This window comes from Paroedura picta, chromosome 5 (assembly GCF_049243985.1).
Source record: "Paroedura picta isolate Pp20150507F chromosome 5, Ppicta_v3.0, whole genome shotgun sequence".
NCBI lineage: Eukaryota > Metazoa > Chordata > Lepidosauria > Squamata > Gekkonidae > Paroedura > Paroedura picta.
Genome location: NC_135373.1, coordinates 129,465,265 through 129,492,621, shown reverse-complemented (window position 1 = coordinate 129,492,621; position 27,357 = coordinate 129,465,265). Strand labels below are relative to the sequence as shown.

General features: G+C 46.0%; 1 protein-coding gene across 18 annotated transcripts in view; it reads left to right on the top strand.

Annotated features, from left to right (window-relative positions):
• MICAL3 (microtubule associated monooxygenase, calponin and LIM domain containing 3) overlaps positions 1-20,617 on the top strand; it is a 237,879-nt gene extending 217,262 nt beyond the window's left edge. For 13 of the 18 annotated variants that reach the window (XM_077340661.1, XM_077340668.1, XM_077340665.1 and 10 more), the window contains 4 exons: positions 6,116-6,181; positions 9,757-9,856; positions 12,438-12,511; positions 13,450-20,617. In XM_077340661.1, the coding sequence (XP_077196776.1) occupies positions 6,116-6,181; positions 9,757-9,856; positions 12,438-12,511; positions 13,450-13,634 (425 nt within the window). In that variant the 3' untranslated portion in view covers positions 13,635-20,617. The remainder of the gene's footprint in view (positions 1-6,115; positions 6,182-9,756; positions 9,857-12,437; positions 12,512-13,449) is intronic. The other 5 variants (XM_077340666.1, XM_077340671.1, XM_077340669.1 and 2 more) reach the window with 1 other exon arrangement.
• The last annotated feature ends 6,740 nt before the right edge of the window (positions 20,618-27,357 follow it).

Sequence of the window (27,357 nt, the reverse complement as noted above, 5' to 3'; positions counted from 1 at the left end):
AATTCTAGAAAACATATTTAAAAGCGTTTTTCCCTGTCTCCGGCAACATCAATACATGGAATCTCTGGCAGTGTCCTTTTAAATAAAGTGCAGTGTTGTGTGCTGGGGAAATTTGTAGCTTTGTAGTTCTAGTTTTTTGTGACTATGACGTTCGTGCATTGTTTCCCTGCGGGGCTGCCAGAGTGTTCGAGAGGCAAACTAGCATCCTGGGCTAAGAGGGTCAGAGCTGTGAACCCAACAAGGTCCTGGTTCGAGTCTCACTTCTGTCATTCATTCAGCAAGTGATCCTAAATTGGCCATAATTTCTCTGCCTCAGTCATAATACGAAGAGAAAAGGATTGGAAACGTGCATGTGTGATTCCTTCTGAAATCAGGGAAGGCAAGTTCTTTTGCAGATTTAGCTGCCCAGTTCGAGTTCTTACGAAACTGAACAAGTTTCGGTGAAGAAGAGGGACGCAACCTGTGCTTCCTGTCCCCGGCACATGTGCAGTAAAATGCGATTGCTAAAATGTGATGAGATTAATTCCACTCGCGTATGCACCTCCCTGCAGAAATGTCTGGTGTTTGGGGGGGGGGGGGGAGGTAGGCGCATTCAGTGTTCCTGCATGACATAGCTATGCATAAGCCAACTTGATCAGCATGGAGTTCCCACAGAGCTTGATGAACTCTTGGGAGGGAGGGGAAACAATGTTCAACATGCTGTTGACATTTCTTCTTCCTCCCTACCCCTCTCAGTCAAATCTGAGATGGAGTTTATCAATCTGTCAAGCGACATTTCCGGTAATTGCATTCAAGATTAGGGTCCCCGGAGCCTTTAGATTTTACATATTTTGGATATGGTTGTGACTTGCAACTCCAAATTAATTTCCAGTTGTGGTGCGCACTGGAAAACCTGTATTCCATAGCCAGGATCACTTCAGAGGCATGTAAACATGGTCAGAACTGTTAGGGTAGCTAGAGTATCAGACCAGGATCTGGGAGATGTTATGCTTCCATGAATGCTTGCTTGGTGACCATGGTGACCATGGCCAAATACACATTCAGACTAACTTTCTTTGCAGGGTTGTTGTGAGAGTAAAACAGAGGGAGAGACTAAGGTAGTAAGTCACTTTGGGTGCCCATTTGGGAGCCAGGCAGCATATAAACCAAATAAATAAATCAGTATCCAGGGTTCAGGACAAGGCTAAGGTTGGGGGCAAGGAGTCTGAAATGATTGGAAGAAAACATAGTGGTCATCAAGTGGGCGGGGGTAATTTAGCTTTTGAGATTAGGAGAAAAATAATTTAGTTGCAGCGGTGCAAAGTCAGAAGACATGAAGACAGCCATGCCATAGGATTGCCAAGAGTCAGGCACAACTGAATAGCTAACATAATTATCAATTAATTGTAAGGGGTGAAGAGAAAAGCAGGGCAGGTCCTTAAAGCATAACAGAGATGTTTGAGCTAAAGACCAAGAGAGGAACTAAGGCTCAAAGGGAATATTGGCTTGTAGGAATCGCTTGACAAATGGTTCCTTGCTGCAAAAAACATTGCACCCAAGAAGTTTGCATAGTTCCCTGCTTTGGTTGCTGGCCGTGCAGATTGTATAGATTGCATGGATTTTCTTCTGGTCTTTGGAGTTTGCGTGGACCGGTATGGCCGTACAATTTTTAGAATGCCCATTGCAGCTTCTGTGTGAGTCTTCAAGTCACAGTGCAACCGAATGCAAGTTTTGAGTGCTCCTGTGAGGCTCCTGTGTGCATGTGGATTTTCATCCGTGGTTAATGGGACGGACATATTTAGAAGGTGATGGCTGGTGAAAGGAGGGGGAGGTCTTCCCTGCGACACATAAAAGATACACGACTTGAACTACACGAGATTCGAATCAAAGGGAAGATGTGTGAAATGAGTTGTGGGCAGAAACGTGGGCCCTTACGGAAGTCTCAAAGTCCCAAAGGGCCCGAAGAATGGTGCTCTTCTGCCGGGCATTTATTGAGGTGCAGCCACCTGGGCCCACTTTGGACCCCCTCCTCAGGCCAGACCTTTGATATATATTCCAACTTGTTTGCCTGGCTTGTTGGCATGTTCCTCTTCAGAACAAGGCAGGAGAGCCTTGTAAATGGAACTGGTTTCGGTCATTTCTTTAGAATTTGATCTAGATTTCTATGTTTGTTGCATTTTGTATTTTACCGACTCTCCAATGTATAGCCCCTTTGGGCTGGGTGTTTTCCCCTTAAGATCTGTTATTGGTACTCACGTCTTAATTATCAGTCTAGAGCAGGGGTAGTCAAACTGCGGCCCTCCAGATGTCCATGGACTACAATTCCTGGGAATTGTAGTCCATGGACATCTGGAGGGCCGCAGTTTGACTACCCCTGGTCTAGAGTCCTCATTTAATGCTTGGGCAACACTGCTGTTAGATAATCCACTGATTCACCTCTGGCTTCTGTGAAACAGGAAGCAGTCTCCTGATGTAAAACGGCTACGTGTTCCACCAAACTTGTACACTATTGCTTTCAAACAAACTTACATGGAATTGAGCTGCAAAGTCTTTTGCCTTGGTGAGCTTTTTGTGTTCAACCTGGGAAACTTAGGGCTAAAGGAGGATCTTCTGCTTGAGCCGTTTTATTGGCGGAGCTTTGCAAGTATTTGAGCCGCCCAGATTCTGCCTCAGCCGCGGGTTTTCTACGCCGAACAAAAACGGATTTGTGTCAGGCACATTTGCCTTGCTACACAGCTCCTCAATGCGACTGTCGAGCAAATCAAAGCTAGTTTGGCTTTAAAGCTTTATTTGGGACTAGATTCAAAGTCTGTCCCTAAGGACAGGCTTTGGAGGGCCCTCCCGCAGCCGGCTGCCCCCCCTGGGGAAGCCAGCCCTGGCCGCCCCCTCCCCGGCGACGTCCCTCTGAGCAGGGCCACCATGTCTCTGACACGGCGGGCCTGCTCGAAAGCCACCGCCAAAGCCATCCCCACCCACCCCCCTCCCTGGTGATGTCCCAGCCTGGCGGGGAGGCTCCGAGCAGGCCCACCACATCTTCGATGCGGCAGGCCTGGCCGGAGGGCCCCAGGGAAGCCTTCCCTGGCCAGCTTCTGGCAACAGCTCTGGCTTCTGCTTTGCACCTTCCAATTGGGCCTTCACCTGACTGGTCAGAACTGTTGTCCGCCTGGGTGAGGGGCCAATCAGAAGGTGCTTCCGCCTTCCAACTGGCCCCTCACCTGAACCGGCCCTGCCCACTCTCCGTCCACTTACTTCTTAATGCAATATGAAGGTGGAAAGATGACCTAGCAAACAGATTGCTGAAATTTTGAAGTCTTGCTTTAGACAGGTGGTATGCTTCAGAGTGCGAGCTTAAATGGACTCCAGGGAATGGTAGAGGACAGGAAGGCCTGGAGGATCATTGCTCATGGGGTCGTGATGGGTCAGACACAACTTCACAACTAACAACAACAATGCTTCAGAGATTGCTGTTAGATCTATCAAATGTTCAACCTGTTCGGTCCAGTTATTAGGTGGACAATTTAGCACAGTGGAACAGAACTGGCTTCTCCGAGCTGTCAGGAAGTCGCCAGTTATTTGCATAACTTGACAAGCGAGTTAAAATACTTGCCACCTAGTTTGGACTGCTGTTTTTCAAGACAGCTGGAATACTGCGCTGCTTGAAAATGATTGCTTCAGTGTTGTGTATTCACTGCCTATAGCTAGTTATTCAATGTTGTGACTGTCCCCTAGGGACTTTTCATAATATAAGTTGTTCTTTCTGTGCCACAACCTGAATTGCAGTATTTTGGGACTAGCGGATTCATACCAACGGAGAAATGGTTGGCCATTATCCAGAAAGTTGCATGAGGAAGAATTCTTATATATTCAGAGAGATTTAAATAGCGTGTATTTGAAATAATCTTTAAGAATGGGGATTTGGTGGAGGCAGAACTTTAGTGGGTCAGTTAATTCTATGGTGAACAGGATAGTTATTAATATGAGCTGTGCTAAGTAATCGAATTCAGTTATGCGTGACCTTCCCTGATGAGTAGGTTCTTCTGCGGGATGGATTTGTGTGCGGAGAGGATACTAACTTTGTGGGTAGGCCCATTGAGTAATGGGAAGAAGATAGATCTGCTGCATTTCTTCCTATCACAGAGTTTGTGTGAGGAATACAATTCACATATGCATTTTTGACAGGCTTTGGTCCAGGGCAGAGCCTTAGCTGCAAAGTGACAGAAAGATGGAACGATATTTGTAGCAATACAGTTATGTGGCTCATTTGCTGCAACACATGATAACTGATAACTTACTTGCTGGTGACTCGCACCCAAGCTTCTTGGGAGAACAGAGTATAGCTTTCATGAGGAACGCAGATTGGCCATGCTGCTGTGGGGGCGCTCAGGAGGGCACAGTTGGTATGAAGCAACAAGAGGGCCCCTCCCTGTGGCCGCTCGGAGACAAAATGGCTGCTGTTTCCACCGTCGTACTTGTGCCCTCCCTTTTTAACTCTTCTGGTCCCAGTATAAATGTTCCTTCCTGTCCGAGAGAGCCCGATGGCTCATTCACTCAATTGGTGAGGTGACGTGCCCTGCTCTCTAACTTCGGTCTGTCCGTTGTGCTCTGCTCTCGTTCTGTGATGGTCTCTTCTGAAAGCCCTTCCTTTCCCACAGCTTTATAGGCCTCCATCCCAAGAACTGTGATTCCCTCTCTCTATATTTATGTGTATGTAGGTCTCATTTTTTTTTCCAGAGGGTTATGGATATCCCTTATCTTAATTGCTGCTGTTCCTTCTCCTTACACACTAACAATTTCCCTTCACCACTATGGCTGACAGATTTCCCAATCAATGCACTCAAAGGTCTTCATGGGTTCTTCATCTCTTTACCAGTGGGCAGTGGGTCTCATCCGGTGCACTAGGCAAGAACCAACAGAGAAATAAAGGCTCCCGCAAGACCAAAGTAACCGTCTACAGAGGTTTCTGTTTCTCTGAATGAGTCAGTTCTCTCAATTCACCTCCTTTGAGTCAGGGGGAATGTCCTGAACAGCGACTCATACAGAGATATCGGGGGTGAAAAGTGTGCTTCCAGTTTTAATTTAAGGAGGGAAAAATTATGCTTCCATTACCAGAAGTTTGGAAAAGGCTGTTTCTAGCTATTACTGGGTACACACTAAAAAAACTTGAACACTGATTGTCCATATTACCGGAACATGTTACAGAACTTTCTGTCAGAACTAAGCCATTGGCCGGGCCTAGCATGTAAATGTTAATGAGATAAAATGTCAATTGAGCCTTTGCTTAGTATGTGAGGCTAGTTTGGTCTTCACCTGCATTAAAAAGGAGGGGAAATTAGGGCCATTATATCCTACTGTATGGTCTACAACTTTGTTGTGCAATCTTATTTTGGCAGTTATGGAAGTTATTTTCGTTTGTACATACGGTCAGGAACACTAATTGGCCAACACTTTCTTCACGCATCTGTTGGTGTGCCTTGCCATTTAATCAGTATCTCAGAAACTTGATCTATCATGACAAACTATTTACTTCAGAAGATACCGAAGAGTCAGGTCCTCCTGTTTAACCTGAAGATGCCTTGTGTTTTATTTAATCTGTTGGGTTTCCCACTGTCAACTGGTTTCATTCAGCACTATCCCAAGAGAACATGTTGAATGTGCCGCCTTTGAAAAACGAGGCTAATTGAAAGAAGTTCTTTCTAAACCTATTGGATGTCCTGGTTCCTTAAGGCATGGTATTGTCCGCCCTACTCTTGGTGGTTAAAGCTCTTGCCTATGGACCTTGGCACTTGGATGAAAACTCCACAGCCTCAAAGGGTGTCCCATCTGGGCAGTTTTTCTCATCCCAGTAATTTTTATGGTCCATACAGTTTCCTTTCCCAGTGCTGCTCTCCTCCATTATTCGTGTTGACAAGGGACGTTCCATCTGTAGACTGTTTCCCCTGTTTCTGCTTCTTCATTTCTCGTATTTTTTTTGTTTCTTTTCTACTTTCTTCTTGTTGTTTCCTTTCTTTCTCACTCTTGTGCTTTTTTGTCCTTTTGCTTGTCTGTTTATTTTCACCCTGTTTCTCCTCTCTTCCTCTCCACTTCCAACTTCCTCTCCCCTTCCCTTCTTCCTCTCCCATCTTTGGTCCTATTGAAGTTGAGCCCAATGCCGGGACACCACGCCGTAGACCTCTCTCCTTCTGCCCTTGCTGTGCCCACGAAGGTAATGTAACATCTTGCATACCCTCCATCCCCTTCCGAAACCACAGTTGGATTGACGTAGGGACATTAGTCAGCTAGTGCCGGAATCGAGTGGTTCACCACCAAATTTTCCTCTTCTTTCCTTCAATCTCAATGAAACCCTCTGTAACAACCTTGTTATGAAGCGTACTTAACAATATCTTAAAGGTACAGTATCCCTTTCTGAGCTGGGGGCAAGAATAGCCCTCCCAGGTCATTGGGGACATCTATCTGCACTGGTGGTAGTAGCAAGAGTGTCACCCCATAAAGGCTGCTGTTTGGCATGATGGTTTCCCCAAAAGTGATCACCGGAGAAAGCATGAAGCCTTCTCCTTAGTCAAAATAACACTTAACAGATTAAAGGAATACTGCATCTTTTGCATTGACTGGTTTGCCCATCTTCCCTCGCTATGAAATGCCAACCTTCTGACCTACCATAGTCCTGATTGGTTTTACTGAGGCACATCTTTTTCTTTTTACTTGTCCCAGGTGGACCCGATTTTCCAAGTAAAGTTTCTGTTTCCCAAGGCATGGGGGAAAGGGGTGGAATGTGATTACAGTGTATAACTCCTGCTAACCACTGTACCTGCTTTCCATGATGTACCTCCATTAGTTGATTCATACTTCCTCCCCATCCCTTCCATCTCCCTCTGCTCATTGGCTGACTTTCACAGATCAGTGGTACCATGGAATTTGGCTCTTGCATCCAGAAGATATGTCCTCCCATCTGATATGCTTACAATGGAAAGGGTGGGAAGACTTCCCAGTGATTTTCATGGCTCCACCATACTGGACATTTGCATGGATAAGCTTCCTTTCTCTATCCACCCTTGGCTATAAGGGCACCTTGTGCAGAGATGCTCAGAAAGGCATGATTGGAACTGGATAACAGAGGGGTATCGCATAGAGCAGGGGTAGTCAACCTGTGGTCCTCCAGATGTTCATGAACTACAATTCCCATGAGCCCCTGCCAGCAAATGCTGGCAGGGGCTCATGGGAATTGTAGTTCATGAACATCTGGAGGACCACAGGTTGACTACCCCTGGCATAGAGAACCAAGAGTCTATAATAGGTTAGATTAAGGTTTTGTGTGGATATCCAGTTATCTTGGATCAGTTTCTGTCTTGGAGCTTCATAGTAAGAGAAGAAGATGTTGCGTTTGCCCTACATGTTATTTTTCCTGGGGATAAAGGTTGGATAAGAGACTTTAGGTATAAGTCTTCCAGAGCAGGAAAGGTCAACTTTCTGTGTTTATGGAACATTGTATTATCCTGAGAGCAGTCCAATATACTGATGAGTTCTTTTGCTTCCCCCAAGAATCAGAAATGGTCTGACTCTGCAATAATGTCAGCACCAACTTACCAAAATGTCACTTGATAGCAAGAAGTACTTGCTTTTTAGGCATATCAGAGAACAATATTTGAAATCCTCTCCTCTTCAAAAAGGAGTTATAACTATAATAATTCTCCATACAAATTAATCTATAGGCATATACTTGTCTGTGCTTGTATTAAAATTTGGTTTGGGGACCAGCTGACAGGTGAAATGCTTTGAAGGTCACATCTGACTTCTAGGTCACCACTTTGCCATTCCTTTTAGAGTTTCCACTTTGGACTTCCGTGTTCCCACCAAGAAGAGTCTAGATTTTGGAAAAGCCAGAGCAGTTTTTGATATATATGTTATACAATTTATGTACTGCCGGACAGAGATTCCGTATTATGATTTCTTATAGTTTTATAAGAGAGCAAGGTGATACCAGTGAAATGTAGGAATTACTTCCTGGTAATGGACTGCAGTATAGCAGTATACGGGTTTCTTAAACCTCCCCTCTTCAAGCACTTCAACAAAGAGAGATAGTAATAGCTAATCGGTAAAGGGCACCTTGAAAAGATTTGCTGAAATAACGACCCTGCAGGACATTATGAAATTATGTGGGCTTGTGGTAGGTAGGCCGCTGTTGATCAAAGAGATTCAAAGAGGACTTCACTTGCGTATGAATTGATTTTCAGGATCTAGGCCCCAAAGTGGTGTTTTCTGGAGAGCCTGTTCATTGTGCCTTAGTAGATACTTAATGTATGTGATTGTCACATTCTTAGTTTCCCTGAACCTGAAAATCTTCATGAATGGCCACGCTATGTTGACTTTCCTGTTGGGTCTTCTCATTTATTCTGGAAGACCTTTGAGTTAAGAGTGGGCTTGTTGGTATTATGCATTGCCATTGAGGTTTTATGCTGATTGTCGTTGGGTTTCCCCTCCTCAACTGGATTCCCTTGACTGTAGATGGTGACTATTTTAATCTGTTAGCTGCCTGTCTGGCCCGTGAAGGCTGAAATGTGGTTTATAAATATAATAAATAAAATTTTGCAAATATTGATCAAGAGCAGGTTAGGATTTGGATTTGAAGGAAGCATTGGATGATGTTCTTGAAAAGCTGCCGCCCTCTCTTGTTTTTCCGACGTTTACACGTACAGATGTTCATTCTAGGATAGAAAATAACCTAGAAATAGCGTCCGGCAGAATCTGCACTTTTGCAATTTGGGAACGTGTTTTTAAAAAAACGAAAGGCACTTATAATGTGTGTTGAGCAGAGTCACTTGGTGTGAGGAGTAAAAGCCAAATGTTGGGGGCAGTGGTTAGCCTTAAGAGAATTGGGGTGGCTTCACCAGGAGGGAGTGCAGCTCGCAGGGCTATGAGTCAGCATAAAGATGGCCAAAGTCAATCTTGAAGCAGTCCAGTAAGGCAGGGGTAGTCAACCTGTGGTCCTCCAGATGTCCATGGACTACGATTCCCATGATTCTCATGGGAATCGTAGTCCATGGACATCTGGAGGACCGCAGGTTGACTACCCCTGCAGTAAGGAGCTGCCAGGACTGAATTCACACAGTTTCTGTCAGCCGATTCCTCGGCAGCTATGCGCCAAGCTGGGAGCTCGGAGATGTGCACATGAGGGAGGGATCAGATTGTGTTATGAGTATCCACCTAGCACCCCATTGGCATCTTGCCCAATGATGAGTGGTAACATCAATAGCCTCATTGTATAAGGCTCCAGTTGAGGGCTGTATTGAAGTGCCTGAATATATCCAAAATGGAAGGGACAATAGAATCAGGGTGCTGAGCAGGACAGCATGACTCCGGCTGCTTGTTTGGTGTTGAGGTGCAGCGGGGAGAAATGAATTCAGGCTACTTGGCTCCAAAAGAGAGATCTTTACGACAGGAGGTAGTGATTCACCTTCTATATGCTGTAAGCAACCTTAACACAGGGGTAGTCAACCTGTGGTCCTCCAGTTGTTCATGGACTACAATTCCCATGAGCCCCTGCCAGCATTTGCTGGCAGGGGCTCGTGGGAATTGTAGTCCATGAACATCTGGAGGACCACAGGTTGACTACCCCTGCTTTAGCAGACCCAATGAGAGTGCTCTGGCAGCATCTTGCTCAGCTTTCTTTGCACATTTTGCCCTGCCACATTTGCTCCTGCCTGCTGGGTGGTGGGGAGGGGGGGTCTTTTGGAGCTGACAACAAACCTCACCCAGGGCTAACTCACATTCTTCTCTTGGCAGGCATGGGGAAGAAGGACGACCCCAAGCTGATGCAGGAATGGTTCAAGCTGGTGCAGGAGAAGAATGCCTTGGTGCGCTACGAGTCAGAGCTGATGATATTGTGAGTGAGCTGGGGAATTGGTTCACATGGACCACACAGATGGGAAACGTGCAGCTGGCTGCTTACAGGCAGGCATACAGGTAGAGCTGCCGCCCATCACTAGTCAGGCCAGCTGTTTCCAGCACAGCTTCTGCCCAGGTGTTTCTTGACCCCTGTTCATTCTAGATAGAAATCCAGAACATCTCAAGTGTGGAACATGAACAAAACTTTGAGTTTCTAAGCCTGTGTAGCAAAATGCTGAGTCCTCCGCTTGGTCACAGTTGACACAGACTTCCTTTCCTTCTCTTATCTTGGCAACTTCTCCTCATGGCCACATAGGGAGGAAACCTTCCCCTTCCTTTGGAAGCTGAAATAGAGCAGTATCTCCTCCTTTGACAAAGACCAGATCCCCACTTCTTCCCATGGCAGCCATTTTATGATGGCTTCATTCCAATGGCAGCCATTTTGTGATGGCTTCCTCCCATGGCAGCCGTTTTGTGATGGCTTCCTCCCATGGCAGCCATTTTATGATGGCTTCCTCCCATGGCAGCCATTTTATGATGGCTTCATTCCAATGGCAGCCATTTTGTGATGGCTTCCTCCCATGGCAGCCGTTTTGTGATGGCTTCCTCCCATGGCAGCCATTTTATGATGGCTTCCTCCCATGGCAGCCATTTTGTGATGGCTTCATTCCAATGGCCGCCATTTTTTATTGGCCCTGCTTCCCACTTTCTGGCAGTGCCACTTGTCTGTTCTCACAATTCCAACCAGCCTTATCAGCCCACCAAGGTTAGGGATGCAGATTGATGCAGGGATTGGCATGCTTTAATGGCTATTATGATGGACTAGAAGTGATGGGGCCCAGGTTCTACTGTTCCACAAATCTTGCTGGATTGTCTGGGTCCAGTTGCACTGACCCCACCTAACCTAACCCCTGGGATGGATGTAAGTGCAAAATGGTAACCACCTATGGTGATCTAAGTTCCTTAGAACGGGTTTTCTCAACCTGGGTTTTGTGAAACCCTGGGATTTCTTGACAGCCCTGGAAGGGTTTCGCAAATGGGTGGGAGTTCATTCATTTTTAATATATTGTTTTAAATTGTTAAACATTTAGTTATGGCCATTTTGACCGACCCACCCCTCCAAAAATGACCAGTGCTGGGCTGGGAGGGGGGTGGGAAGGGGAGGGACTCTGGGTAGGCATGTCCACATCTCGGCTTCCCAACCATATTCTGCATGATTGCATTGCTTCTGGAGTTTCACAAAGCCTGAAGAACATTTCAGGGGATTCTCAATGGTAAAACAATTGAGAAAGGCCGCCTTAGAAGAAGAAGAAGAAGAGTTGGTTCTTATATGCCGCTTTTCCCTACCCGAAGGAGGCTCAAAGCGGCTTACAGTCGCCTTCCCATTCCTCTCCCCACAACAGACACCCTGTGGGGTGGGTGAGGCTGAGAGAGCCCTGATATCATTGCTCAGTCAGAACAGGTTTATCAGTGCCGTGGCGAGCCCAAGGTCACCCAGCTGGCTGCATGTGTGGGAGTGCAGAATCGAACCTGGCATGCCAGATTAGAAGTCCACACTCCTAACCACTACACCAAACTGGCTCTCCAGGAAGGACAAGATAAAAATATGAATGCTCATAAACAAGGTGAATAGGGTAGAAACTAAAGGATCTGTTAATGATAAAGACATAAGAAGTACTCTGCTGGATTCGTTCATACATCCTATATCCCAGCGGTAGTCAACCTGTGGTCCTCCAGATGTCCATGGACTACAATTCCCATGAGCCCCTGCCAGCGTTTGCTGGCAGGGGCTCATGGGAATTGTAGTCCATGGACATCTGGAGGACCACAGGTTGACTACCCCTGCTATATCCCACAGAAACCTTGAAGGTCTAGCACAGCACCGAAACCGGAGTGTCCCCCTGTTGTTGCCTCCCCTAATTAATATTCAGGGTTATGCTGCCTCTGAACACAGAAGTTTCCTTTAACCATCAGGAGAAATTGAATACATTTTAAATCCTCTTTTAAAGCCATAGGCCCACCTCTGGGTTATAGGATTCTACCTGTTGTAAGAAAGAAGTCCCCCCCACTTTATGTCTATCCTGATTCTCCTGCCTGTCATTTTCACTGCGGTATCAAAAAGAAAGCTATCCAAAAATGCACTTCGCTGTAATGAGAACCGAGTGGTTAGAATCATAGAACCATAGAGTTGGAAGGGATCTCCAGGGTCATTAGTCCAACCCCCTTGCACTGTGCAGGAAACTCATAACTACCTGCCCACCCACAGTGATCCCAATTCCATGTCCAGATGATGCTCCACCCCCCCCCACCCCCCAACAAAGAATCCCTGGTCTGTCTGGTCTGGTCTGGTCTGGTGGAAATTCGCCTTCTATGCTAAGGACTTCTGAACATTCAGTTTCGGGACCATCTTTAGATATTTGGTCAGTAAATTTAAACCATTTAAGCATTCGCTGGCAGGGGCTCCTGGGAATTGTAGGCCATGGACATCTGGAGGGCCGCAGTCTGACTACCCCTGATTTAGACTTTTGTCCAAATCGCCATGAGTAGAAAACACACTAATTCTCTGTCTCTCCTTGCAGCGCTCGTGAGTTAGAGTTGGAGGACAGGCAAAGCCGGCTACAGCAAGAGCTCCGGGAGAGGATGGCGGTGGAGGGTAAGCGCATGGGTTTGGGTTACGTTTGACCCCAGAAGAATTCTACCGTTTCCATTGGCAAGCACATCCCTGACAAATCAGGGGAGACAGCAGGTAGCGCTACAGGACATGGCGTGCCACAGAGTTCTATAAATATAATATATTTATATATTATTAAAAGGTAAAGGTAAAGGTATCCCCTGTGCAAGCACCGGGTCATGTCTGACTCAATACGGGGTGGTTTGCCAGTGCCTTCCCCAGTCATTACCGGTTTACCCCCCAGCAAGCTGGGTACTCATTTTACCGACCTCGGAAGGATGGAAGGCTTAGTCAACCTCGAGCCGGCTGCTGGGATCGAACTCCCAGCCTCGTGGGCAGAGCTTCAGACTGCATGTCTGCTGCCTTACCATTCTGCGCCACATATATACATAAATAAAGATTGCAGGAATAGTATCTGCGAGACCCAGGTTCAAATCCCCACTCATGCTTGGACGTTTGCTGGGGGCCTACACCTACAGCTAGTCAGAAGCTGACGATGCACATTCTGTTATTATCTATGAACCTGGGCAGAGTCACTGTGTCTTGTATGAACAAATAAACAAAAAAGGATGGTTTAACTTTCAACTAGCCATGCCCTAGCTGTGTACCTCTTTTCAGTAGTAAGTTTCACCACATTTGAAGCATCTGAGCCAGAGTTCCCAGCTCTGAGTTGGGAAATACCTGGAGATTTTGGAACACGGGAGTGGGCGGAATTCAGAGGGGGGCGGGATCTCAGTGGAGTAGAATGCCATGGATTCCGCCCTTCAAAGCAGCCGCTTTCTCCAGGGGGACTGATCTCTTTAGTCTAAAGATGAACTGTAGTTCCATGGGATCCCCGAGTTCCATCTGGGAGTTGGCACCCCTTAATTCAGTGCTGAACCTTTGAATTCCGTGACTCCTGCCCTCCTCCTTCTCTCTAGATCATCTGAAGACGGATGAAGAGCTGTCTGAGGAGAAGAGGATCCTGAATGAGATGCTCGAAGTGGTGGAGCAGAGAGACTCCCTGGTGGCCCTCCTTGAGGAGCAGAGGCTCCGAGAGAGAGAGGAAGACAAGGACCTGGAGGCAGTCATGCTGTCCAAGGGGTTCAACTTGAATTGGTCCTGAGTTTGCGCCGTTCCCTGCTGCTGATCAGTGACGTCCTGTTGGCGATGGCCAAGTTGGCTGGAGGTGCCCAGAAGGTGGAGACAGCTTGGCCTGGAACCCTCGTTGGGCGGAGAGGTTCTTTCAGCATCTGAGTGCTTGAGCTAGAGGCTCCACTCAGCCCCCAAAAGGGGGCTGGTTCTAAAGGCGCCGAGTCCAGTGCAAACGGAAGCCTAAGGTGGGCGACCTCAAGTTGCGTGCCTTCCTCGTGGACCTGTTCAAGAGGCCATGGGGGGAGGGGCAGTGTTGTTTTGTTTGCTTGTTTTGCATTCTTTGAGAAACTGCTTACAAGTCTCCTTGGACGGAGATTGAAAATATTTTGTGTTGTTGGATTTTTTTTTTTTTACACAAAGAAACCTGATCTAGGTGGACTTGCAGCCTGTCCCTTTTCATGTTTGGCCTCACTGGTTGTGTCCTTAGTTTTCCCCACTACAAAGGAGAGAAATGGCTTCTCTCTTCTTTGTAGAATGACAACATCCTGCAGCCGCTCATAGGAGAGCCAACCCCTTGACCAGGGGAGTTCCACCAGACCCTGAGCTCAGAAAGGTTCTCCCCACCAAAGACGCCTGAAGGACCCCGGAGACAGAGAGGACTGGAATCTTGTCAAGGCTGGTTTTCGTTTGAGACACATGTGGGCCCTTTTACAGCTTCTGCAAGAAGTCCCAGACCCGAACGGACTCGGGTCTCTTCCCTGCATCCACCCACTGGTTGCCACGGCCACTAGAAGGGAATCAAGGGGGCCATCCTCCTTCTCAACCCTGCCGTGTTCTGGACACAAAGCGACTGTGTTCCACTATCTGTTGATACACTTTTTTTAAAAAAAAAAGAAGAGGACAAATGACTATTGGAGTTCTCCGTTGTGAACATTCTGACACTGGAAAGTGCTGATATAAGAAAATGGGCTCATTTTGAAGCATTTCGGAGGCCGCTTTTTCAGAGCATCCTTCAGCTTCTTAAGACTGCTCAGTATGGTGTCTTTTTTTAATAGGGTTTCCTTCTCTTTTTTTTTTGCACATCGGAAATGAAGCAAAAGAGACCTGCCCAGGCCCTTTAGTCACTTTAGGATCCTTTAATGTTCATTAACTTATTTTATTTCTTTTTTAATACTTGAAAGAAGATTTGTGTTTGTACATTTTCAAGCGAGAGAGTGATGGGAAAATGTGTGCGTGTTGTGCATCCCCTCCCGGTTTGTCCGACCACTTCCTGAATCTACTTATTAGGGTTCTTCTCAATGGTGTTTCTGTTACGCACTGCATCATCAGCCGTGGAGAGGAGACGTTTTGAAGTTCGAGGGTGTGGAATCTGGCTGTTTTGGGGTTTTTAAAAAAATATATAACGTGCCCCTCCCTTGCAGGTACAGGATTTCCAAGCAGGTTCCTTGCTGGATCTCCCACCCCTGGTGCAGAGGTTGCTGAGGTCAGGATTTTTCATCCTGCACGGATTTCCCTTCTGCTTCCCAAATCAATGGGAAGGCTTGTTTAACACCTGCCATACATTTTGTAGCAAAAGCACTCCTGTGCGGAGGCATGGCCGCTCCCTCTCTTCGCTGCGTGACCCCCCCCCCTTGCCCCCAAGGGTTCCTTCTAGCCTGCCTCCAAGTGACGGATCAGCACAAGCCTCCCAGGGTCTCTCCCAGGAATGGTTTGGGGGCTTAGGGCTCCTCACCCCCTGCAGTAGCAAATAGAACACAACACAAACTCAACTCTTCTCTGCCACCAGCCGAACGATCCCGTAAGCACACAAGGTCCTTTGCCAGACCTCCTTGGATGGTGCCAACCTGAAACTTCCGAAAGTCTATTCTTCATTTTTAGTTAATTTTTTTAAAGGTGAATTGGCACCGAGTATTGAAGCACTCTTTGTTTTTACCGCTCTGGGTTTCTAACTCTGCTGTTGTTCTTGCTGTTTTTAATTTACAGCCAAGGGAGACGTTAGCTCACTCTGGAAGGGGTGGGGGGGGGAGTGTCTGTGTCTGAAATTAAACCCATTATTGCATTTGGCTCCCGAGCTTAAGATGAGAGCAGCAATTCTGTGCCATCAATAATATGCAGAAGAGAGGCTTGCACTGCTCCGCTTTCCCAGAATGCAGTGCTTGGACAGGAGAAAGCTCTCCTGCCGAAACTCTCTTTGAGGGGCAAGAGTACTGTCCCATACTCGGTGGGCAGGCGAAACAGTAGTTTGTACGAGACAGAGCCACAGGGGGATTCCTCACTATCGTCTACAGCCAGCGCCTCTGAAAGGGGAATTGTTTCTCTTAGGTTTCTTTCCAGTTGAAGCCCCTGTTCCTGTGGAAGGGCTTAGGATGTGGCTGTTATGTAGGTAACCTAGCCCTACTTTCAAGGGTGTGTGTGGAGGCTGCAAGCTGGAGGGAACAGCAATCAACCTCTCCAGGAAACACACATCCTTGCTTTCAGCCGTTGTGTCTTGTTGCCACCCTGGCTCTGCAGGAGCTCGCCGTGGGGAAAAGTTAAGCCTCCCAGCGATTGGCAGCTGGCCCCTGCTGCTTCTCTGTCAGAACCGGACAGAAAGGTAGCATGCATGAGAGAATTTAAAAGAAGACGCTAATCCTCAGACGGAAACTGAGCGTTCAGATGGAACTCGTGCACCTTTTTGTTTTTTAACATCACAGGGCATTCAAAGTCGGTCTAGGTACTGATCACCAGAGAAAGCCATTGTGACTTTTCAGCCTACTTATGAACGGCGGGCCTTGTAGCATTGGTCTGAATTTAAGCGCAAGGAGAGGGGAAGGGGCGCATGTAAGCCGGGAGCATCCTTTCTTCAATGGAACTCTTTCAGCGTTTTGATGTAGGAGCCTTTCCAGTTGGCGTGAAGAACGAAAAGGGCTGCCAAAGGGAGGGGAAGGGCATTTTCTCCTCATTTATGGTGGGCAGATGGCCTCCTGTTTGAAGGTTTTCAAAAAAGGACGGAGATGCTTCAAATGTTAGGGGTGTTGCTTCCCTGCTTTCTTAAGTGTTTTGGCGTAAACGGATGAAGATGCCCCAGCCGACTGCTGAGACGTTGTACTTCCGACTCATAATGTTTGCTTTTCTCAAAGTCATGCTTTCTTTCGGAAGGGAGCATGTACAGGGGAGCAATGCTTTGTCTGTTTTTGAAAGATGCTCTTTGTAATGTCCTGAACAGGTGGTAAAAGACCATCTTCATCTGTTCCCAACTTTTCCAGATTTTTAAAAAATTTAATACGGTGAATGCCCAGGAAGTCTCCATTCCGCACATGTTGGATAACGCGTTTACAGTGCATCTTAGAAATAGACCTGCCTGTTCCGCACAGGAAAATCCAGCTGCAAAAGCATGATGAAAGTGCATTATCCAACATGTGTGGAATGGGCCCAGTTGCTACCATTTTTCTGCAGACAGCATTGCACTAATCAAGCGACGAGCTACCCATGAAGGATAACTTCTCCCTTATCTTTTAAATTGAAACAGAATGCCTGCAAGGGTTTTGCCAGGTGTCCCTTAGTGGCCCTCATTCTTCCATAAAGGCCTGGCCCAGAATGAGAATTAAACCTCCATGGTTGAGGTTGCTCTTCGAACAGGATATCTGTGCATTTTGATATTTAAGTTAACATAAAGGGCAGACAGAGTGTGGCTGATGCCAAAAGGAGAAATCATCCCGGTGAAAGAGTTGCCTTTATAACCCAGGCTCCCTCTTTGAGTCTTGCCCACTTATTTTTGTGCATATTTCCACAGAGTCTGGCTGAAAAGGGGACTCATAGGGTTGACTTTTTTTCAGATTCAAGATTTCAAATTCCAGCCCAACTCTCCAAAAAAACCATGCACGTATGTTTTCGATGCTGGCCTCTCCATTTCCGAAGGATTTTTTTTTAAGTGCTCTTATCTCTTTCATTTGGTCCCATTTTCCAGTTGCCAATTCAAGTTTAATTCACAAAGCAGGGCTTTCAAGAGTAGGCATTATAAACATCAAGAGCCGAGAGAACCATCAAATATAGACTGACCTGAGGAGTCAGCTTGTGTCCCTTCCTGTAGCAGTTTTCTTTCTCCCGTCACATTTAATACATTACAGCAGGGGTAGTCAACCTGTGGTCCTCCAGATGTCCATGGACTACAATTCCCAGGAGCCCCTGCCAGCGTTTGCTGGCAGGGGCTCCTGGGAATTGTAGTCCATGGACATCTGGAGGACCACAGGTTGACTACCCCTGCATTACAGGACTGCTGTTGATTTAAACTCAGCAGATGGATCCCACCAATTGCTGTTATGCCAGTTCAGACCGCCATCTTCCCTTGTTTTGTTGTTCTGGGCGGGTCTTCTTCCTCCTGCAAAACGGATAAATCACCTCCCGCCTATCGTGTCCATGCAGTAATTCATTTCTGAAAAGCAGCAACAAAATATCTCCATTAGGAGGTAGGAGGCCCCAGGACTCTTTCACAGGTTGAGGTCATTACATTTTTCCACTGTGTTTGATCCCGGCTACAGATTTGAAGACATACATCTAAGCAATCTTGCTAGTGGTTACATACGTGGCCTATGCCACCCTTCTTTGATTTTCGCCTTGAGTTTTGTGAAATGAAACCTTGCATTGTAGAACCGTGACACCTGTTTCTCCATCAAGAAGCCAGGAAAGGTTGGGGATGGGAACCGAAAACATTTTTAAAGTGCTTACCCACTTCCGTATGAAAGTGTTGAAGCTTTGAAATACCAAGGAGACAATTGATGGTGAAGTGGTAGGGAGAAAGCTAGCGACACAAAAAAAAAAAAACTTGAATGTGACTACGGAAGATTTAGTGCCAGAGTAGAGTTTGTAGAACCTTGGAAGGCAGAAATATATTGGCCAGACTCATGGGAATTGTAGTCCATGGACATTTGGAGAGCCACAGTTTGGCCACCCCTGCTCAGTTATTCTAAGTTGTCTAGGGCAGGGGTAGTCAACCTGTGGTCCTCCAGATGTTCATGGACTACAATCCCCATGAGCCCCTGCCAGCAAACTGGCAGGGACTCATGGGAATTGTAGTCCATGAACATCTGGAGGACCACAGGTTGACTACCCCTGGTCTAGGGTACGTTCTCATGGGATTGATGGATCCCTGCCCTTTCTTGCCTTTGAGGAAGAGGAAAATGGTGTCTCAATCATAACATCTTCCACACGACTGCAGCCTAGCAGAAAAGGGAGCGTGGCTGTATGTTTAAGATTAAAGCACTCTTTCTTCTAGGATGGAGCTGTTATTCCGCTGCTTTGTTTTTGTTAATGTAGATCAAAGAGAGGGTGCCCACCTTCATTTCCAAACAGGCTGCTGTCATTTAGCATTTAGATTGACTCCCTTCTCCATCCGTACCACAGGCCAGATTCGAATTGTGCATATTGTGAGCCAAAGTCTATTAACTAACAGAGCATGCATCGCCCACCGACATTTCTGATGAGGCAGTGTGTGTATTGCTGTTGTCAGTAGGGTCGCAGGCCATTTCTGCTACACCCAAGTCAATAAAGCTATGAAGAACAAGCTGTCATCCGGCAAACAAATAGAAACTGAGCCTGGCTTTTAGGCATTCTTGTACTCTAGAGCAGGGGTAGTCAACCTGTGGTCCGCCAGATGTTCATGGACTCCAATTCCCACGAGCCCCTGCCAGCAAATGCTGAATTGTAGTCCATGAACATCTGGAGGACCACAGGTTGACTACCCCTGCTCTAGAGTAGTGCAGAACATCAATCAATATATCAGTTCCTTATGAATAATCCTGGTTCCATCCCAAGCCAGCAACAAGACACGAGTCCCATCTTTTCCGGAAAGCTAGAAGAATGCATTTCAACTCTTAATATACCCCATTTATTCCCCCCCCCCGTACATTTTTAGCTCAAGCCTCAATTTAGGGACTTCATCTCCATGTACTGAATGTAAAGACAGATTGGCCCTTTCTCGTTCAAATGGTCGGTTTTATGGCTCCGGGAACATGACTCGTGTTTTCTCTCCGGCTGTAATACTTTGTGGCCTCCGTGCTCCCTCTGGGAGTCTTGCTCCGTCTTTAAGCGTAGCGTCTGGCCCTCCTTTATAGGACTCGGTGCTAATGCAGAAGTAACAAGGAGTACACTTGTTCTCTCTGTGGGTTTTTAATCTTCCTATTTTTTTAAACCTGTTTCGCAGCATCCACAGTTACGTCTACGGTCGCATGATCGACTAATGGGAGCTTTTTGATAGACAGCCCCGCCTTCCCCAAAGAAACCTGTGGCCACCCCTCCTCCAAATGCTCTCTTGGTTTTGGGTTTAAGAAAACAAACTGAACCAGAATGTTTACATTTGGACAGGGAGTCTGCGCCTGTGTGTGTTTTCCAACCTTACGAGTTGATTTTTTTAAAAATACATGCTGTGAGTTGAAACTGTTCTTTTTCCTTTTAGCAATAAACAATGCCATGACACAGATGGTTGATATTAAGAAGCAGGGGAGATTCTCTCCCATTGCCTGATGTGCATAGAAGGGCCCAGAATTTCCCACCTCCCAGGGATTTCATAAGCAGGATAATTGAGGGGATGAGAACGTCACACAAGCTTCAAGTTGAGTTAATGCCGGGTTCTGATGGCATTTAAGTAATTTAATTTTTTTATACACCTGTGTGTGCGCGCGTGTGTGTATGTGTGTATATATATACAGAGAGAGAGAGAGTGAAGTACATTTGTATGTCAAAACCAGTTCCGGCGAAGGGGATATATTGTGGTACCTTCCCCTCGGGACAGGTGGGAACTCTGATATTCAGACTGTTTTATAGCTGATGTGTGTGCAGTGTAACAGGAAACTGAGTGACCGTACTTTTTCCATGTTCAAGAAACCGAAGCCTGTTTTACCTTCCCCCACGGTTGCATTTCATTCTTTTCATTCTGTACGTTCTTATGCACACTTGCGCTGATGGTGTTAAAAGATTTTAGCACCTTGGGTCGCCAACTAAAAAAAATAAAATAAACGTCATTAATTCTTTTTTTTCTTACGTTGCTGTTGGCTGAAGTTTGATTTGTTTTGCGGATTGCAGCTCGGTTGCCAGTGCAGGACTCAGAAATGTATTTTTTTTCTTAATTTCCGTGGAACACTGCTCAGCACATTGCTTACCTGCACACGGAAGCACGTGTAGCTCCTCTCCATGTGGGCTGAATTGTGCTTTCGAAGGACCTGTGCCATTTGAGAGACCGGGTGCCCCTGCCTCCGTCACAGATGTCTGATTGGTGCTTGTAATCTTTTGTTTAACAAATTTTTTTACTCTGGGTCCGTGTACCAAACAGCACCTGCTCTCGTGAGCATGTAGGCATTTACTTAAGTCTGTTGTACCACCCTGATGATTTTTTAAAAAAAGGTGTATCCAGCTGCAACAAGAGCAAAGAGACAGAAGAGAAACAAAGAGATGAAGCGACCTTATACTGAATTAGACCATCGGTCCATCAAGGTTAATATAACCAACTCGGTCTCAGGTACAGGACTTTCACTTCACCTACAGCCTGGTTCTTTTAACTGGAGATGCCGGGGATTGAACCAGGGACCTCCTGCATGCCATGCAGAGGCTCCCCCACCCAAGCATACCAAACAAGTGCATTGTCCAAGAATTTACCCGTTACAAACTGTCCAGGTGAGCATAAAAAACAAGACTATCACCATAATGTTTTCCTAATTCTACTCCTAACTGCTCTGTTGCCAGAAATCTTTGGAAACTGGAATGATTTTAAAAATTGCTGGTAAGTTAAGTAGTATAGTGGTTGAGAGCCAGCGTGGAGTGGTGGTTAAGAGTGGCAGTTTATAATCTGGTGAGTAAGGTTTGATTCATCACTCCTCCACGTGCAGCCAGCTGGTTGACTTTGGGGCAGTCACAGCCATGATAGTTCTGTTCTCACAGAGCAGTCCTGTCAGGGCTCTCTCAGCCCCACCTACCTCACAGGGTGTCTGTTCTGGAGAGAGGAAGGCATTTGTAAGCTGCTTTGATAGCCAGTGTGGTATAGTGGTATAGTGGTTAAGAACAGTTTCTAATCTGGAGAGCTGGGTTTGATTCCCCACTCTTCCACATACAGACATCTGGGTGAGCTCGAGCTTGCCACAGCCCTGATAGTGCTGCTGTGACCATGCAGTTCTGTCACAGCTCTCTCAGCCCCACCTACCTCACAGAGTGTCTATTGTAGGGAGAGGAAGGGAAGACAATTGTCAGCCGCTCTGAGACTCCTTTGGACAGTAAAAAGTGGGGTATAAAAAACAACTCTTCTTAAAATTCCGAGACTAGGATCTGTGCAACCCGAATTCAGATCCTCCTTCTGTTAGGGAAGCTCGCCGGGTGACCTTGGGCCAGTCATCTCATCATAAACTGCCTTACAGAGTGGGGGGGGGGGTTGTAATGATAAAATAGCAGAAGAGAATGACGTCATGAGCCACTTTGGGGCCCAAATAATAAGTTAAAGTGGCTTTCTGTATTTTAGTGACTATTTGTTCAGTATCTCCTTGGCTGTATTTTCTCTGAAGACATGCAGTCAGATGAATATACCCGCTTGAACCGCAAACAAGCCTGTTAACCTAATAAAGTTCAGCATAGCAACATTTACCTCAGATAAATAACCCAGATAACGGAATAGCTCAGGCTCATAAATTTCCACTGTTTACGTAGGGTGCAGTTTGGGTCTGATCACAATTAGCAAAATCCCACATATACATTCCTGGATGATCCATTTTTCCATTTTAAGTTTATTTGCTGGGCGCGGGAGGAGAAATGTCTCCAGGATGGGGACGGTGGCCATTCCAACCCAGTTTAAAATTATTATAGGCCAGCAGAATGTGGTACATCCTTTGAAGACTTCAGAGGAGAGTCTATAACACGGAGGATTTCTGCTTGGTGTCGCTGAAGATTCAGCCGAGGAAAAGGTGGCTTCTTAGGAAACCTGGTCTGAGACAGTTTAGGCCAGGGGTAGTCAAACTGCGGCCCTCCAGATGTCCATGGATTCGCTGGCAGGGGCTCATGGGAATTGTAGTCCATGGACATCTGGAGGGCCGCAGTTTGACTACCCCTGGTTTAGGCCTGGAAGGTCAAGGGGAGCACTTTAGTTTAGGCTGGCAGACTCCGGAGGCGAGCAGAGATTGTTGAAATGGTTATGTTACGGACTCAGTGGCTCCCACCGCCGACAACACAGCAGCTGCAACCTCAACTACTAGCGGTTTCCGAGCACCCTTCAAAGAGACCAGCGTCGAGCCTGTTACCACAGTCTAAACTGGATGTCGTAAGGTATGCGTAACTGCAGACGGTGCTGACTTTTATTATGGACTGAGAGCGCATGTGATTGTGAGAAGAGAATTTGTGGGATAAAATTCCCCCACGGCCTTGAGTTTCCTTAGCGTACAGAACTTGGTCATCCCTGAGCTTTATTGTGTTGTTGATTCAGCAGCAGTTGCCAGAATCATGGCCCAGACACTGTGGAGGGAGGGAATCATCAGGGCCAAAGTGGGAATCAGTGTTGTGGGGAAAGCCTAAACTTCATCGCTAATTTAACAGTTCTTCTCACTTCCAGTGATCTGTAAATGATGCAGCAGAATTGCTGGGATTTCCCCTCTCCTTCTTCTAGAGATAGTAATACACAGACTCAGAGAAGATGGCAACACCCTGTTGTTTTTTCTTTGGTTTCCATGAGTTGACACTTTCTACATTTTTGTGAGTTGGTGTATCCCATCCTCTTCCCCCCCCCACACACACACACACTCCTAAATGAGTCATTGCTAAACATTGCATTCCCTTTCTCCTCAACCCACCGTCCAAAAGGTGGCACTGTAGCCTAAAATTCTGGCCTTTTTGCTTCGCCATTGGAAGTGCTGTATCTTGAGGTCAAAATTTGAGTCCAGTGGCACTTTTAAGACCAACAAAGTTTTAGTCAAGGTGTGAGCTTTGTTGATCTTAAAGGAGCCATGGGATTCAAATTTTGTTTTGCTAATTCATGTCAATATGGCTGAATCCTGAGAACAGTTCACGCTGAGTAGTGAAACTGATTAGTAAATATTCTCGTTCGGAAGACCGTTCCACCAGGCTTGGACTAGGGCTGAAAAAGTGGTAAAGAATCCTTCAGGTGGGGCCTGGAGATCTCCCAGAATTAGAAATTATCTCCAGATTTCAGTTCCTCTGAAGAAAATGGCTGCTTTAGGGCAGTGGTCCCCAACCTTTTTATCACCGGGGACCACTCAACGCTTGACAATTTTACTGAGGCCCAGTGTGGGGGGGGTAGTTTACTCCTCTACTCTCAACCACTGCCCTAACGCTTTCTGATCGCTATGGTAATGTTTAAACACCCCTTCAAAATAAGATACACACACGCCACAACAATGAACATAAGGGACATTTTATTTTCATGGAAATTTTACCTCCTGACAATGACAAATCAATGGGAACCCTGAGCTTGTTTCTCTGCAACGAGATAGTCCCATCTGGGAGTGATGGGAGACAAGGACACCCAAAGTGTGTTGTAAAGGGCTGGGGGGGGGGGATGAAGTAAAGGGCCGGGGGGGGGAGAAGGCGTCCTTCGGGGCCCACCTCCAATTAGTCGACGGACCACATGTGGTCCGCAGCCCACAGGTTGGCGATCGCTACTTTAGAGGGTAGACTCTGACATTGTTATACCCAAGTGAGTTCTCCAAACCCTGCCCCTCCTAGGCAACTCTCCAAAATTTCCAAAAACTTCCCAACCAGGAGCTGGCAACCCAAACAGGGAGACACAGCTCTGGAAACCCTGTTTTCTTCTCTCCGATTTGTAATCCCGCCCTGAGCTTCCTGCTTTGTCATGCAGCTGTTAAAAGGCACAAAGTTCTTCATGGGAAAACGACGCTGGCCACACTGACGTGTCCATTGCAGCAATGAAGGTAAATTCCTCAAGTCACTTTCTAAGCTAACTCGAACAGCTGTTGCTTTCACTTTCAGTTGCCAGGAAAGGAGAAGCACAGGATGTCCTGTTGGGAAATGCTGTGGTGTATGCACACATGAGGCATACCGCTGGCCTCATTTCCACCCAAAGCCTTCCTATACGTCCTGTAAACATATCCTCTCAGCAGGAAAACTCTCCTCTACCCCTGCCCTGTCCTTACTCAACTTTCCTCCTAGTGAAATATAGCCCTGGGAGCTCTCTGACACACACAGTATTTTTTTTAAAGATGGGAAATAACCTTGCTTTTCCCTGATAAGGGACCGCCTACTGCCCTATGCCCCTTGCAGGGCCTTGCGTTCTGCGAGTTCTAACAAGTGACAGAAAAATCTTGCTTTCTGTGCATCTCGGGGCGAGGAGATGCACATTCTGGCCATTCTGCCTCCCTTTCTCAAAATTTGTTTGTGTGAAGAGACATTTTAAAGAAGAATTTCTTCAGAAAGGGGGTTTCCTCTCTATAACATGATTACATGTGGCATGATAAAGAGAGGATACATAAAGATTTTAAGAATCATTTCGTAAGAAGAGCCTTACTGCAGACATGGAATAGATATAAAGTTAGGTTAGAGAGGTGTACCCCACGAATATGAGAGATCAGTGGATTAGATACAGAGATATTTTGACTAACTCAAAAGAAGGCACTAAAATGTTGAGGTGGGAAGAAATGTCTGAGGCAGTGGATGGATGGTTTCAGTACCACCAGCCATATGAATGTTTTAAGAGAGACAAAGCAACGGGCTTTAGTTTTAAGAAATCCAGATTTGAGTTAGAGATAATAGACAAGGATGAGAAACTTATATCAAAGGCTTATAAAATGCTACTAGTGTGGGACACTGAAACGGAAAGTGTTAAATTAGTCATGGTTAAGTGGGCCAAGAATCTAGGCTACCCAATAGATATGGAGACTTGGGAACATTTATGGACGAAACAAATTAAGTTCTCAGATAGTTATGATTTGAGGGGAAATTTTTATAAAATGTACTTTAGGTGGTACTTAACTCCGTCAAAATTGGCAAAATGGTCTCAGGATACTGACAAGAGATGTTGGAAATTATTATTATTATTATTATCTTTCGATTTATTGCCCACCACTCCCTTACGGCTCGTGGCGGGTTACAACATTTTAAAACCCCAATAAAATCCATTAAAATCCCTCAACAACAATTACAATATAACATTATCGGTTAGCAAGCTAACCTGGCAAGATAGGCTAATCAACCTCCCCCTCCTACTACAAGCAGGTGGAGAGGGGATACTGATGGTACTAATCCCCAATCTCAATCCCGGGTCCCGGGTCCCCGGGGGGGGCATAGATGTTAGCCTCGGCCTCAACCGTAAACCTGGCGGAAGAGCTCCGTCTTGCAGGCCCTGCGGAATGATGGAAGATCTTGCAGGGCCCGCAGCTCTCCTGGGAGCTCATTCCACCAGGTAGGGGCCAGGACCGAAAAGGCCCTGGCCCTGGTCGAGGCCAGGCGTACTTCCCTGGGGCCGGGAACGACCAGCAGATTTTCTCCCGCAGAACGTAAGGCTCTGCGGGGGGCGTATGTAAGATAATGTATGTAAGATAAATGTAAGATAAATGAAGGCCACTTTTTCCATATGTGGTGGAGCTGCCCAGGGATGGTTAAATTTTGGAATAAAATATATGTAGAACTTAAGAAAATGCTGGGTGTTAACTTCAAAAAGAAACCAGAACTATTTCTATTAGGTATAATGAGAGATGAAATACCCAAAGAATTGAATATATTGTTTTGTATGCCTTAACAGCAGCCAGGATGGTGGTAGCAAAAGTTTGGAAAACAAAGGAGACCCCATCGCTGGAGGATTGGAAAATGAAATTATTGGATTTTTCAAAAACGGCTAGATTCACAGCATTGTTTAAGGACACAAACCTAGAAAAGTCTAAAAATCAATGGAGACCATTTTGGAATTATATGGGGAAAACATATATAAATTTGGAGTGGGAATCCTCAGTTGAGATTTAAATAGGAGGTTCAGAATTTGTTTATTTGCATTTATCTCAGTGTACAAAAATTATACAATATGTTGTATAAAGTGTTACTGGAAGTTTAATCATGTTTTATTGGAAGACTACAAGATTTATGTTATTATGGAAATGTATTATTAATAAAGTTACTAATAAAGTAAAAAAACAAAAAAAGACCTTGGTCATCTCTCCTTCCCACGTCACCATCTAGAGAAAATAGCCACCATCAGAAGCCAAACCACTGCCTTGTGAGTCAGCAAGGAAACTACCTTCCTTTAGTTCTCTTGTCATTTGTCTTTTTATTCTAGTCCCAAATTGTACACAAGGTTTACCTGAGAAATGGGGAAACTCCTACATTCCATATTCTCCATTAGTTAATTGTCATGGTACACAATGACTGGAAGAGGAGCTTCCACGCTTTCCTGAAGAATCTGCTAATAATAATATAATATCAACATTTTATTTCTAACTTACTCTTCCATATTGCTCAGGGTGGGTAACAACAAAACAACAGCGTCAACATAAAAATCAAAACATTTGTAATGTAGAGCGACGAAGATGATCTGGGGCCAGGGGACCAAGCCCTATGAAGATAGGCTGAGGGACTTGGGAATGTTCAGCCTGGAGAAAAGGAGGTTGAGAGGGGACATGATAGCCCTCTTTAAGTATTTGAAAGGTTGTCACTTGGAGGAGGGCAGGATGCTGTTTCCGTTGGCTGCAGAGGAGAGGACGCGCAGTAATGGGTTTAAACTACAAGTACAACGATATAGGCTAGATATCAGGGAAAAAATTTCACAGTCAGAGTAGTTCAGC